This window comes from Alligator mississippiensis, chromosome 7, assembly GCF_030867095.1.
Source record: "Alligator mississippiensis isolate rAllMis1 chromosome 7, rAllMis1, whole genome shotgun sequence".
In the NCBI taxonomy this organism is placed as follows: Eukaryota; Metazoa; Chordata; order Crocodylia; family Alligatoridae; genus Alligator; species Alligator mississippiensis.
Window position 1 is genome coordinate 28,208,180 of NC_081830.1, and position 14,492 is coordinate 28,222,671.

At 43.1% G+C, this 14,492-nt stretch overlaps 1 protein-coding gene across 1 annotated transcript; it reads left to right on the forward strand.

Annotated features, from left to right (window-relative positions):
* The first annotated feature begins 3,276 nt into the window (after positions 1-3,276).
* Positions 3,277-5,161, forward strand: LOC102573761 (olfactory receptor 6P1). The gene is made up of 2 exons (XM_006274605.1): positions 3,277-3,335; positions 4,216-5,161. The coding sequence occupies exons 1-2, from the start codon at positions 3,277-3,279 to the stop codon at positions 5,159-5,161; spliced, it is 1,005 nt and encodes a 334-aa protein (XP_006274667.1).
* The last annotated feature ends 9,331 nt before the right edge of the window (positions 5,162-14,492 follow it).

Genomic DNA, 14,492 nt, shown 5'->3' on the forward strand with positions numbered 1-14,492 from the left:
GCTGCTTAAAGCAGTAGTCTGGGAACTGACCTTGACTGTGAAGACCGAGTCAAAAAAGCCACTGAGCACTTCAGCCTTTTCCGCAGCTAGGGTCTTTCTTTGAGCTATGAGCCTAGTCAGCTCTGGGAGTGCTACAGCTACATGTTATTCCATGTTCAAGGCTTGCAGTAGCAATTCAAACTACTCCCCTCTGCCGTTTACTCCACCAGGCCAGATTCTGCTATGTTGACTCCTACCTGTGAGCTAAAGAGTGAATTTAGCCAAAGACTTGAGAAAGGTGAAGCAGATTACAAGTGCCCCCTCTCCCCCACCCAGGAATAGCACCAGGAGCCCCTGTGTTTCAAGTGGAATAAAAAACTAAGTGCTCTGCACAACATAATCCAAGATCCCCAGAATCTCTCTGAAATATCTCAGTAACTTCCAAGGGAAGATCTTGAGTCACCATGGCAGGATCAAGTTGCCACATCTCAGAGGCACAAGAGATCATGAAAATGCTATGTGTTTTGTTTGTATTTCATCTTGCTCTGCCTCTAGTTACTAAAGCTTCTTTTTTCTCCCCACAAAGACCAAATGAGGACTGATTGTGAATGGGGAATAACCAGCCAGGAGATCATTTATACACTCACCCTCACAAGCCACTAAGAAACCTGATAGAGCAGGTACACTTGTGTGCATGTGGTGAAAATCTGTAAAGGCTTTCTAGTCTGTGAAAGGATTATGTGCTTCTGGAGACAGCAAATGTCCCATGTCCGAGTGTTTCATTTGCAGATCAGGTATGGCATGAAAAGCAACATACACCCTTTACCCTGACCAGATGGCACAGAATCACGCTGTCTCATTTTTCCCATGGCTTGCTAGCTCTTTTTATCTTATGGTCTTATTCTGCAGTTGACATGGAGCCTAAGAGATTGAGATGTTGAGTTTTCCCTTAAAATGTGATGGTGTTAGGGGATCTAATTTTCTTAAGCTTTTTTTAAAATCCCAGCTTTCTACAGTATGAATCACTAGGATATAGGGAACCTAGGTTTGACCCTGATGCTGTCAGCATTTTCCAAAGTCAAACGATTTGGCCAGAACTCACTGATAGGTTAGTGCTTATCATGATGTATAATTTACAGATGGGGAAGTTGAGGAACAAGGACTGCAAGTTGCTCAAGTTCACATAGGGAACCAGGGTGATTAGAACCTGGGAGAACTGAACCCCCAAGCCCCTACTTTATCAGTGGTGAAAATTGTGGTGGTAGTTTGAGAGCTGCATAGCCTTCCCATTGGAATGGAGACTGAGAACAGAAAGAGGCAGTCAGCCACGTTAGAGTGAAGTCAGAGGAAATTTGATACAGCATCTGATGAAAGGAGCTCAGGCTCATGAAAGCTGAAGCTATTATATCTCAGTTTTAGTCAGTCTATAAGGTGCAAACCTAACCTGTTTTCTACCTGAGAATCCACATGTACTTATCCTTGGAGCTGATCTCATTCCTTTCAGTTGAAGGCAGGAGTCACAGACAGAAACAAAAGTATCCCAGAGGCATAACATCATATTATAAACAGTGCGTGAATGCTGCTGACATGGGTGGTGCATGGAACTTCTAAAAATATTGAAGATCCCTTCCCCCCCCCCCCACCTTACTAGATATTTCCTGTTGGAATCCCAAACTGCCAGGATCTGGATTACCTCCAAGATGTAAGTAGTTTCTAAATGCATATATAGAACTGAGATGTTCCGAGTGTAAATGAATTATGCACCCAGTCCTGACTGGCATGCAGGAGGAATCAGATACCTAATACCCTAAGCCTCCTGTGAAAATCCTAGCCCATGTGTCCTTACTACCAGAAGACTGTGGGTGAAAGATGATGCTGAGGTGAGGGTTTTGGAGTTGGGATGGGGGTGAAAACTGATATAGCTCTTGAATGCACAGAATTCTGCTCAGTTTTGTGATGCTGAGAAAAAAAATATTAACCCATGCTCAGATTGAGGTTCTTCATACTTGGCCACCACTGAGCTTGCTAAATGTACAATCAAAGAGCTGGACACTAATGCCACAACTGAGTCATAGTGGAGTAGAACATAGGAAAACGGGACTAGAGGAGATGCATCTCTGAGCCCAGTCCTCTACCATCTCAGGCAATCACATGATATAACCCCATTCATAAACTCAGGTAAAAATCTTATAACAATTTAGAAGCCTCTTTCTTTTGCACATCTCATACCGTCTATTCCCTTCCTTATATCGAAGCCAAGCAATTTATTCATATGAGTCAGGTTTTCTATGGATCATAAAATCCATCTCAATATGTATTTACATAACCACAAAGACTATGTAACATCATGTATGGGACCAACGTTCTATTTCTAGCTTCGTGTGTGTGTATTATGTTGAGTAGCTCAGATCTTCCCTCTCTGTGCATTGTTTTTCTACAAGTCAATCTGAGGTAAATGCTCCTTGCCTACCTCTGTAAAATTGCATTGAACCATACAAATAAAAGTTCAGCTCCTCCACTAACTCAGCATAACTCTGATGACTGTCGTTGAGTAATCTTTCCATCACTTGGAAATCAGGCTCCAAATCTCTGTTGGTTCTCCACAACAGTGATGGCTAGTCAAAGTTATACACATGCCAAATATTATGGTAAACATAATACGCTATAGTGGGATACATTTCTTCCCTATATAAGAAACAAGGGGGTGAGGGGTGTCATGATATCTTTTATTGGAGCAACTGCACACTTTGGGAAAAATATTAGACAAGCTTTCAGGCACAAAGCGCGTTTCTTCAGGTGTGGTACAGACCCGAGGCAGGACACTATGCAAAAAGCTCAAGTTTTATGCAAAAAGCTCAAGTTAAAGCACCCAAACTAGGATTTTGATCAGGTTGTTGAAAAAATTGAGAGACCTTATAGTATAGTAATTTAATTGGCTTTTACCCTTATACTTCAGTGTTTTATAGGGGTTTTTGTTTTAATACTTCATCTATCCATGCAGCCTTTGTTATGAAGTAAGTAAACCTCCAAGACTGTACCTCTTACTGTCTGCTTTTGTGATTATTCTGCTAACCATGCCAAATACTGAATAGCACACCATAACATGCCAATCAGAGGCACTGTGATCCTGGGAATATGGCACTGGAGTCTGCATCAGGATCTCTAGTTTATATTATTCTGGCAATGGTTTGCTGGGCAAGTCACTATCCCTCCATGTGTTTCAGCTAATCAGGGAGCTAATCAGTTGAAAAGGCAGAGGAGAAAAAAGTGGGTGCACTAGTGCCTCATAGGATGACCATGGGTTATCAATGTGACATGACCAATCAAAAAGCAAATGGGATCCCAGACTGTATCAGGTAAAGTATTTCTAGATGGAATAAGGAAGTATTAATACCAAATCACTGATATGACCTCATGTGTAAAACTTTGCATTTCTGATCACATTGTGCAAGAAAAATTAATTTAGACTGGAATACAAAGAAAAGGGCTCTAAGGCTCATCAGGGGACATGCCCCTGACACCCCTGCTATAGAGCAATGCCTGCATAAACTGATCATGAAGAAATTCAGGGTGGAAATTAGAAAATGTCTCTATGCATCAGAAGAGTAAAGTTCTGGAACAGCCTCCTCATGAGAATGGTTGAGGGGAAACACCATCACATTTAAAGAGGGATCTGTTAGAGTTTGAGGACTGGGACTGCATGAGGCAACCCCCAGCCACAGTGGGAAGCTGGATTGATGACCCCTAGACCAACGTTGCTAATTGTATTTACCATCCTTGGGAAAGTGCTTGATGACCCACAGAATAGAAGTGCTTTGTGTGCTGGATCCCATTGGGGGAATAAAAACCTCCTGTCGTTTTTACCGGGATGAACATCTGGGTGTCTAAGAAATCCAGGTTATGATTTTCTGTCTTGATCACGGTCTTACATTTGTTCGTGTTCCACACACACAGCATTTAGAAGTGTATTGAGGAGGTCATTCACAGCACAGGAATTCTCTGGTGGCTTATGTTGCTTATCTCTCTTCATAACTTTTTAAGATCTTCAGTTGAATGATAGTGTATCATAGCTGAATATAATTGAAGTTAATATTGAGCAAAGCTAAGCATGGAAGCTCCTGGTTTAACACTGAAATAACTGCAGCTTCTTCTTGCTGTTGATGCTTCCCTTCCTTTGTAATAAAATGTGAGAACTTTATGTAAACTGTACATTATTATTATTATTACATCCTACAGGTTTCTTTCAAAGGGAGAGGTGAAGAACGAGAATCAGAGCAGTGCCCAAGAATTTATTCTTCAGGGTTTCTCCACTGTCCATCAGGAGCTGCAAGTCCTGCTCTTCCTCATCTTCATCATCATCTATGTGCTGACGCTGGCAGAGAACATGGTCATCATTGTAACAGTACGAATGAGCATTCACCTCCAGACCCCCATGTACTTCTTTCTGAGCAATCTCTCCTTTCTGGAGATGTGGTACATTACAGTCACCATGCCCAAGATGCTCCTCAGCTTGCTGACAAGCAGCCAAAACATCTCATTTGTGGGATGCATGACTCAACTCTATTTCTTCATTGCACTGGCCTGCACCGAGTGTGTCCTCCTAGCTGTCATGGCCTATGACCGCTATGTTGCCATCTGTAGCCCCTTGCGCTATCCAGCCATCATGACTCATGAGCTTTGCTTCCGCTTGGTGGCTGGGTCTTGGATGGGAGGCTTCACCAGCTCTATGCTCAAGGTCACCTTCATCTCCCGCCTTACCTTTTGTGGCTCAGTCATCAACCACTTCTTCTGTGACATCTCACCACTGCTGAACCTGGCCTGCACGGACATGTCATTGGCAGAACTGGTGGACTTTATACTTGCCTTGATAATGATCCTCATGCCACTGCTTGTGGTAGTGGCCTCCTACTTGTGCATAGCAGCTGCAGTAGCACAGATCCCCACTGCTCAGGGGAGGCGGAAAGCCTTCTCCACTTGTGCCTCCCACCTTGCTGTGGTAGTCATCTTCTATTCTACCACTCTTTTCACCTATGCCCGGCCCAGGGCCATGCTTGCTTTTGACTCCAACAAACTAGTGTCTGTACTCTACACAATTGTAGTGCCTTTATTCAACCCCATAATTTACTGCCTAAGAAACAAAGATGTCGAAGATGCCCTAAAGAAAATGATAGCAGGCAGATAAATACGAAGTTGAACATAGTATCCCAGTGCTTTGATAGAGAAGAATAAGGAATGGGTCATGAAGGGAGAGCTAACCAATACCTAATGGTTAGAAAACTTCCAGGAAGCAGGAGATCCAGGTTCACCTCACAATGAGACAATCTTAACCCATAAATTCTGCTCAGATTTAAGAATAAAAGGTGGAGATTCCCTTTACCATGCCTGTTCTATAGCCCAGGGTGTAGGTATCCCTATAGGAAATGAGAGATGGCCTTAGAACTGAGGTCTGTTGCTTCACAAGTGAATGCTCTAACCACTAGACCAATGGACAAAGGTGGGAAGCATCTTTTCTATTGTGAATTGTCTATCTTTGGAACAACAGTCGTAGGACAGGTGCTCAAAAATCAGGCAGGGCAAAGTCCAGCCACATGCTGAAACACCTGACCCAAATCTTTTTCAACCTCTAAGGTGGTTAAGTTGTACTTTGTCAACTGAGTGGAAATCTCTTCCCCAGTGCTCAATTCCCTGTAAATTTGTTAAAGGAAAAGGCAGGTGGGTTCTCCATCTCCTTGCTAATTTTTGTAATTTAGGCTTATGGCTTAAAATGAAGACATGCTTTAAAATTTAACCAGTTCACAGTGTTGTAGAGACTTGAGCAGAATGGAGTAGGATTATACTTAAATCCCCAAGTACCACATGGATGTGTTCAAGATGATATAGGAATTGGGCTTAACAGTCCTGGACCATGCCTTTAGCTTATAGCCTATATAGGGGAAGGAATGCATTTTGTAGGTTGGCACAATAGGTATGGCTATGGCACTTTGGTACTCATGTACTATGAGTGGATCATTACAATGATGACACCCAGTTCCCATTTGGTGTAAGCAATTGCGACTTCATTTATGGCAGTTTATACCAGTTTGATTCTGGCCCAATGACTTTGAAAAAGTCAGACCAACTTATACCAGGCAGGGATACATGCCATAGATGTTAGCTGAACCACTCAGATTTACAGTAACAGGGAATATGGTCTATCACAGGTCATTATCCACCTACGCTTATTTGTGAAGGACCAATGTAGAAATCAGTTGCCTTTGAAGGCACCTTGATCAGGTTAGGTTTTGATATTCAAAGCCATCAAGTGCATTTGGGTGCCTATCTGCTCATTCTAAATAATAGGAAGCGAGCACCCAAATAAATCCCACCACCAGCTTGCAAAATCAGCTTCCTCCTGCAACCCTTTATTTACTAGGTCAATAAAATGAACAGAGGAACCAGAGTCCACTTGCTGCTAGGCTGAGTCTCTGTACTGGGTTCTGTGCACTTAAATGCCCTTGGGGGATGGAACAGAGGACTGAAGCCACTTTCACACTTCTTGATCTCCTCTGGAGGCTGGAAAAAAAAAACCCTGACAAAATTTAGATGGCACTGAAAGGCCTGGCTACCCCTTGCTGCCCTACACATCCCAGCACTGCCTGGGCGTCTCCACTGTGCTGCATGAGGCTATCCCATCCTTAACACATCCATCCATGATCCCAGCACAGCTTCCACCTAGCACCAGAAGAGGTTCCTCAAAGGGCAGATTAATGGTCATCCTTGACTATGCCTGCTTTAAGGCAGTCCCCTCTTAGCTGGCTCTTGGGCTTTTTATGCTGTTTTGAACAGGCGCTCCCCTATAACATAATGCAGCAGGAAATTCAGATGAAAATCTCATCTTTTATGTTCTACTTAAACTTCTTTCACAACTAGCCTTACTCACAGGGGTGAATTTCACCTGTGGCTAGGCCTTAATAATCAGCTCATTTGAAGAATCTGATCAATGCCTGTTGCTTGTTTGAGAAGCTGTTCTTATCTGATGAAGTGGCTAAGATTAACCAACCTATGTAAATGAGTGAAGTGCTGAAGTCTGAATGGAGGACAGATCAACTCAGAAAGTTGATTTGTCTATGAAAGGCAGATTATAAATTAAATATGCATCTATTTTTTCCTAGATTTGTTAAATAAGTAGACGAATAAAGAAATATGGAAGACGTGTTATATAATCTCCATGTAAAAAATAAAGCATAGAGCACATGTGTGCACCAAATGTTAACAACATACAAGCAATCATTCATTCAAGTGAAGATGCACCACACAGGAATAGGAAAGGGAGACATCAGGACTCAGCAAAAGTAGAAAGACAGAAATACAGACTATAACAACATAAAACAAAAACATTGCATCACTCCAGGGCAGTTTTATCTCTGATCTGTGTTAACCAGCTTGTATTCCATTAATGTTTGCCCACTCCTCACAGATAAGCCACCCAAGTTGCAGTCCTCCAACATCCCAGGATGCAGTGCCTCCTCCCCTACTCTCCTGTCCTGTGCGGACAAACTTTCCACTGCCCTGAACTCTACTGCCTAGGGGGCGGTTCTAGCACCAAGCCAACTCCCTATTCCTGCCCACAGTGCTGAGAGCTTCTCACCCCAGGGGTGCAACCCCATGCAAACAGTCTTCAAAACATATGCTAGTTAACCAGTAATGGGGTATGAGAAGGTCCAGGAGTGGGGTCTAGGGGAGGTGCAGGGGGAACAAGGTACGGGTCCAGATCAAGTCCCTGTGAGCTGGGGCTTACTTCCCAGGGCAGGGGCAGTAGCTCCCCCCAAAAACACCTTACCTCAGCATTCCCACCTCCCAGTCACCTTGGGAAGCACGACCAGCACCCCCACACCCCAATTTATTAACACTGAAGACCTTCCTTAACTTACTTCCTTATTATTTCTTTTTAATATCTTTCTCTTTTTTTCTTTTCTATTTTATCCTTCAGTGGATGACTTGCTTCATTTTATCCCCCAGCCCCTTTTCCTTTCTACCTCTCATTTCATTACCAAACCCCATCCTATTACCTCTCCACCTCCCAACTTCATGTTTCCACACCCCACCAACCTCTCTCGCTCTCATGCGCCCCACCTAGAAGCTTGTCCTGGCTTACCAGCACTGTAATGGTAACTTACAGCTGTAGCTCTTAATCAGGCCCCTTCTCACCAGTTGTCTGGTGGCAAGTCACAGCTGTGCATGTGGAAGACAATCAGAGAACGTGTTTAGCCTTAAAGTGCGACTGCTCCAAACTTGCGCTAGCACTAACATTGATCAACATTCAAGCAGCTCAAAGCTCAATGTTTAACAAGGCCCTAAGTGATGCTTACATAGCCATATAACTGTACTTTTGAGGACCAATGCACACTAGGTGCATGTCCAGATGAGCATACACATGCGATATGCATTGCTGGAGACCCATCTAGGGCACCAAAAAACTGCACACACCACATATACAGGTGTTCACCATGCTGCTAATTTGCAGTGCAGTGGCCTTCTTTGACACCAGTAGATCCCGGTGTCAAAAAACTTGTCCATGAAAGAAGTAGGGTCATGCACATGGCAGCCATGGACCCTGCCTGAAACCAGAGCCTGACTAGACAGAACCACACTCCAGCTGCCAGCCAGGCTCTGCACACTAGATTGCTGCTGGAGCCCCAGGAAGGCCCCTGACCCCAGGTAAGGCTGCTTGGGCCCACCCCAGTGCTGGCCTCAGCCTCTCCTCATGCACCTGGGACAACTTGCTGCATGCCAAAGTATGCATGCATGAGTGTTCCCAGGGACAAATAGCAGCAGCACAACTACGTGCACTGCCGTTTGTCCCCAAGGAAATGCTCGTCTAGACACACCCTTAGATTCTATATTACCTATGGCAAATAGAGTTGTGAAAAAACGAGGAAAGTTTTCCCACCCTTAAGCCCAAAAACCTGTTGGTTATGGCTCTTGACTAGCAAGAAAGAGTTCCATTTTCTTGCCCTTCCTCAACCAGAGTATGTTTAAACTTGCATCTTCTCATAGCAGAGTGCTCTAATCACTAGGGTCCAACCAGGCATTATACAGATTGCCTTCAAGCTCTCCCTTTGCACCCCTGGAGAGCCACAAGTAGATATGTAGGGACCAGAAGGAAAAGTCCAAGGCACAAAACATGTGGTTCAGTGAGCCGACCACAGCCTTGAAATGGAGATGCTTGTTCTAGTCTAGACCGTTGCTGCCAATTAGGAAGAAACTTTCCCAGTGCCAGCCATTCAGTCCACCTTTTCCCATCCTCTAGAAGGAAATGTAATCATGGCTGCAGAAAGGTACAGGAATACCAGGAAACTGCCCTCATATTTTCCATGGAAGAGGCTGTGGATAATATTCTATGTGCTCTGCTCCTCACCGAGGAGGAAAAGAAAGACTATAAAAAAGTGAAAAAGGGTTTTGATGTCCATTGTACAGGGAAAATAATTGTTATACATGAACAAGACAAATTTAATGAGATACAAGGAACCAGGTGAAACAGTTGAATCTTTTATGACTACAGTTCACACTCTTGCTGAACACTTCTATTATGGAGTTCTGAAAGAAGTAACAAGATTGTTATAGGCATCAGAGATATCCATTTATCAGCACAAATGCAGTCGGGTCCAGCCTAGCAAAGAGCCATAATGAATGTTAAGACTTAAGAAACAACAAAAAAACAGCAGCATGAGTTGCAGGCTAACAGCATACCTAAAACATTATCAGATAACATTGATATAGTAAAGAGACAAGATCTAAGAAGGGCAGGAACCCTCACATCCATGACGCAATAGAGAAAAAACAAGGCAAAAACAATCAAGAAACTTTAAAAGAGAAAGTCGTGAAAGGGATGGCAGATGAGGCAAAATAAGCTGCCATTGGTAATAATGTCCAGGCATAAATTGAGAATTTAGCACATGGAACATTTTGCAAGGGAGTGCAGATCATCTAAGTTAATAGAAATAGTTAAGGAAAAGGAAGGTAGTGACATCAGATGACAACGCGCCTATGCTACTAGGAACCATAGCCACAGTAGAACCAGCAACTTGGTACACTAATATAGATCTCAATGATTAACTCATTAAATTCAAAATAGATACTGGAGCTGGAGTTACTACCATCCCTGCAAAAAATTATGATCCATACTGGGATGGAGATCTGCAAAAGCCAGCTAAAATTCTCAGAGGGAAAAGTAATATTGCATTAGAAGTGAGTAGCCAGTTCAAGGGAAAATTGGAAAAATAAAAAATTGCGTCACAATGTATCTATATGGTACAAGTGTTAACAGTCCCCTTACTGGGACTGCCAGAAATAGGACTATGCTTAGTAAAGAAACTAGACTCAATTACTACCAAAAGCGAAACCATGCAAGACATGTACCCTTAGATCTTCACAGGGTGGGGGAAACTGTCAGGGGAATGTACAATTAAATAGATGGCATCTTCATTTGCATAAACTTCATTTGCTCTAACAGCTCTTTAGCGCATCCCCATTCTTTTGCAACAGAAAAATCAAGAAAGAATTAAAGAGGATGGAAGCAATGGGGTTTATTTCACAAGCAGATGAACCCACAGACTGGTGTGCAAGAATAATTGTAGTACTGAAGCCCAATGGAAAAATCAACACGTGTGTGAACATTACTCAGCTTAAAAAATAGTATGCAGAGAAAGATGCATGCTTCCCACAGTTGAACAGACATTGGTTCAGTTGTCAGAGGTTAAAATGTTATCAAAATAAGAAGTTACAGCAGGGTTCTGGCAAATCGCCCTTGCTAAAGAACCATGGCTGTTAGCTATGTTTATCACTCCATTTGGGAGATACTGTTTCAACCAGCTTTTTGGCTGCCATCAGCACCACAGCATTTCCAAAAACAATTGTGACTGGGGTGCATGGCATCCTTTGACATGCAGATGATGTGTTGGTACATGCCAAAAATAAACAGGAACATGATGAATGTCTATGTGCTGTACTGCAACTCTTCCAACAACCTGGTCTCACTTTGAATGAGAAATATGAAATTGGGAAGGAACACATACAATTTGTTGGAAATATCATTAGCAAAAACTGAAATTCAGCAAGACCCAGACAAAAAAAAGGCACTGCATCTTTATCTGAAACCCAAGACATTCCTGCCATAAAAACTTGTGGCAATACAAATTTATGTTAGATATTAGGAAGGCCTTTCTCCCTAGGAGCTAGGGGTTTGTACACAACACAGGGGTTTAATTCTCTTTGAATTGAAGCGGTGTATTTTTAAAAGACACCACTTCAATGTAGGATGAAGTAAACCCCTGTGTTGTGTACACCCATGTAGGAGCCAAATCATTACCTGCCTCTCCAGCAGCAGGGAGGGGAGAGCAAGCCAATGGTGGGCAGAGCGGTCCCTGAGGTGTGTGGGAAGGAGGGGTGGGTGCTTCTCTCCACAGCAACAGTGCCTCTACCCCCCCTCCCCAGGTGACACCTGCCCACAGGCACCCAGCTTGGGCAGTCCTGGGGTGCACTGCAGCTGAGAAAGAAAGCATCAGGCCCCCACACAGCTCAGGCAGGCAGGCAGGCAGGCTGGGGGGGGCAGAAAACAGTCTCATCACTTTCTTTTCTCCCCGCCCCCCCCCCCCTCCTTTGCAGCCTGCCTTCCTGGGCTGCTCCTGGGCTGCCTGCATAGCCCCCGAGCTGCATGGGGCTGGATGCTTCCCTCCACAGCTGTAGGGTTTAGAAACTAGAACACCTTGGAGGTGTTTTACTTTGCAGTGCCCCAAAGTCACTTGCTGCATTCCAAAGTCATTTAAGTAACATTACGCTACTGGAGGTGCTACATCAGCTGGAATTAACGCACAATATGCTGCCGAATGTGCAAAAAGCAATGCCATTAATGTGGTGCAAAAGGCATTGAACCCACTTTAAACCTACTTTAAAGTGTCATCTACAAATGCTTGAGGGAAGTAAGGCACTGGAATAATTTACCTAGAGAGGTGGTGGAATCTCCATCCTTGGAGGTTTTTGAGACCCAGCTAGATAAAGCCTTGGCTGGGATGATCTAGTTGGGGCTGGACCTGCTTTGAGAGCAGGGGGTTGGACTAGATGACCTCCTGAGGTCCCTTCCAACACAAACTTCCTATGATTCTAGAATTGATGGGCATGACCAACCAGTTTGGAAAAATTTTGTCAAATTTAGCACAGCTACCAAAACCCTTAAGAGATATCCTTAATGGACACAATATGCAAGTCTGAGGAAATGCACAACAAAGGGAATCCAATACAATGAAAGAGCTAGTGGCATCACCACCTGTTTAGGCACAGTATTCAGTAAACTACCCCATGGTAGTCACAGCAGAGGCATTTAGTACTCATTCAAGCAGAGCCAGAAGGATACCAAAGGCATGATGAGATGTCTTACAGACACCAAGCAACACTAGGCTCAAGTAGAAAAAGAAACCTTAGCAGTCACTTGGGCCCCCGAATGGCTCAGCTCCTACTTGCTTGGCCTGAATATTAAAAAAGAAAAACTGGTCACAAGCTCCTGGTGGCATTGCTGGGATCCAAAGCTTGGATAACCTTCCACCCAGAATTCAGAAGTTTCAACAATGACCAATGCACACATACACATACTTGCATTGGTCATTGTTGACATTTCTGAATTCTGGGTGGAAGGTTATCCAAGCTATATATATCCTCTATATATAGCCAACTGTGCTGCCCCCGCAGCGTTCTGCATGGGGCCGAGCCTCCGCCCACTGCAACCCCTTCCTATGCCCACCCATAGCCCCAGCACCAGCCAGCATGCACAGCTTTCTGACAGGGCTGCTCCTGGTGCAGCTGTAGCTGCACCCTATGGACCATATTTTGTCCACCCCGGTCTAATGGATCCCGATTATTTTCTTTTCATTTTTGGACAGACTTGCTCTGCTCAGGCCTGATTTACTTTTTGCTCCAGAACCTTCTTGCCCCCATCTCACAAGTTACTTTGCCACAAACTTATTTCACATTTAACCCTCTTTTCCCCCATCCCACTTTTCACCTGCTCCATCCCCTTCATTCATCTCTTTCCCTTTATATTAAACTAAACCCCTTCTAAACAAACTTACACAAGGCTATACTTAGTGCTCAGCTTTTGTGTTATCATCTAAAAAGCAAAATCTACATCTACATACAGGAAATCTAGGCAGCTAACTCTTGGCTTTGGATTCCCGCTAGGGCTCAAGCATCCAAAATTTAAGCAGTGCAGAACTTAACTAACAGATTGCTAAACTCTTTAATTAGATTAGTTCAAACATACTTTGGGATCTGTAAATGTAAAACTATAGATACGAGGAACTATTACTCTCGTTAGTTCACCTCAAAAGCCCTTATTATTTGTTATCTTGATCTCACTATAGAATCTGAAGGGGGGGGGGGGAATATCACTGTTCATCTTACTGCTTCCTTTGGGAAACCAAACCTAATTTGGAAACCAATTCTCATATGACACTGAAGATAAATAAGGTTGTGTAGCTGCGTAAGTCATTTACCAAGCACTAAATTCTGCTCTTCAGATCCTCTCTGCCAGTTACTTATTCGAGATCTTACTGAGGCCAAGTACATAAATGTGGATTGGATTTCACTCTGCTCTTACAATATCCAAGGTCAAGTCATGTGCATGTGGGGGTGGGTATGTTGTAAGAGTGACGAATTGCACATTTGCTTTTGGAAATGCATAAAATGTACAGACAAATACCAAAATAGTTTAGGGATGAGAATAACTTTTTGCTATATAAATCGATTGGAGATGTTCAAAAGTGCATCTAGTGTAATCTATTGAAATCCATAAAAAACTGAATGCCTTACTCTGTTACACTCCTTAGAAAAGTATTGCCTGTGTGTCTGTGCATGCACATGCACACATGTTCATCTCTATACATGTCCTTAATTAAGATTGGTGAGAATTAAAAGTTCTATGGCATTAGACTTGTGGGAGTGACAACAATATCACAGAGAAAGCAGGAAAGTGTGTGTGGGAGGAGGGAATAGAGGGGGCTGCTGTTTGGGATCTTTAATTATTTTTATATGATCCAATATTCTATTAGAAGAAGCACCAACAGGAACCTGCAGACTGAACTGATTCCTCCAGTGTTAACCTGTCAGGATAAATTTTGCAAGAGGCAAGGCTTTTAATAACCTCTTTCTGGGAAAGACAGAATCTCTTTTAAGATTCACTAGCATAAATACCAAGAAAGTCTAATGACTGGTCTGACCATGCTATAACTGAACAAAATTCAACTTTTAAATTAATTGGTGTATAGGACTCATCATAGCATCGCCTGAGCTTAACTTAGTCTCCAGTACTTGTGATACTAAATCTCTTAGGTGTACTTAAAAATTCCATCCCAGTTCCTATTCCACTTGAGTGGGTTGTATTCCCTGAAAACACAGTATTCTGTTTCACAAAATTGTGTCCTCTCTGTGCTTCTTCATTTCTTTTCACCATCATCCACAGTATTGTTCTTATTTTTATTATTGCA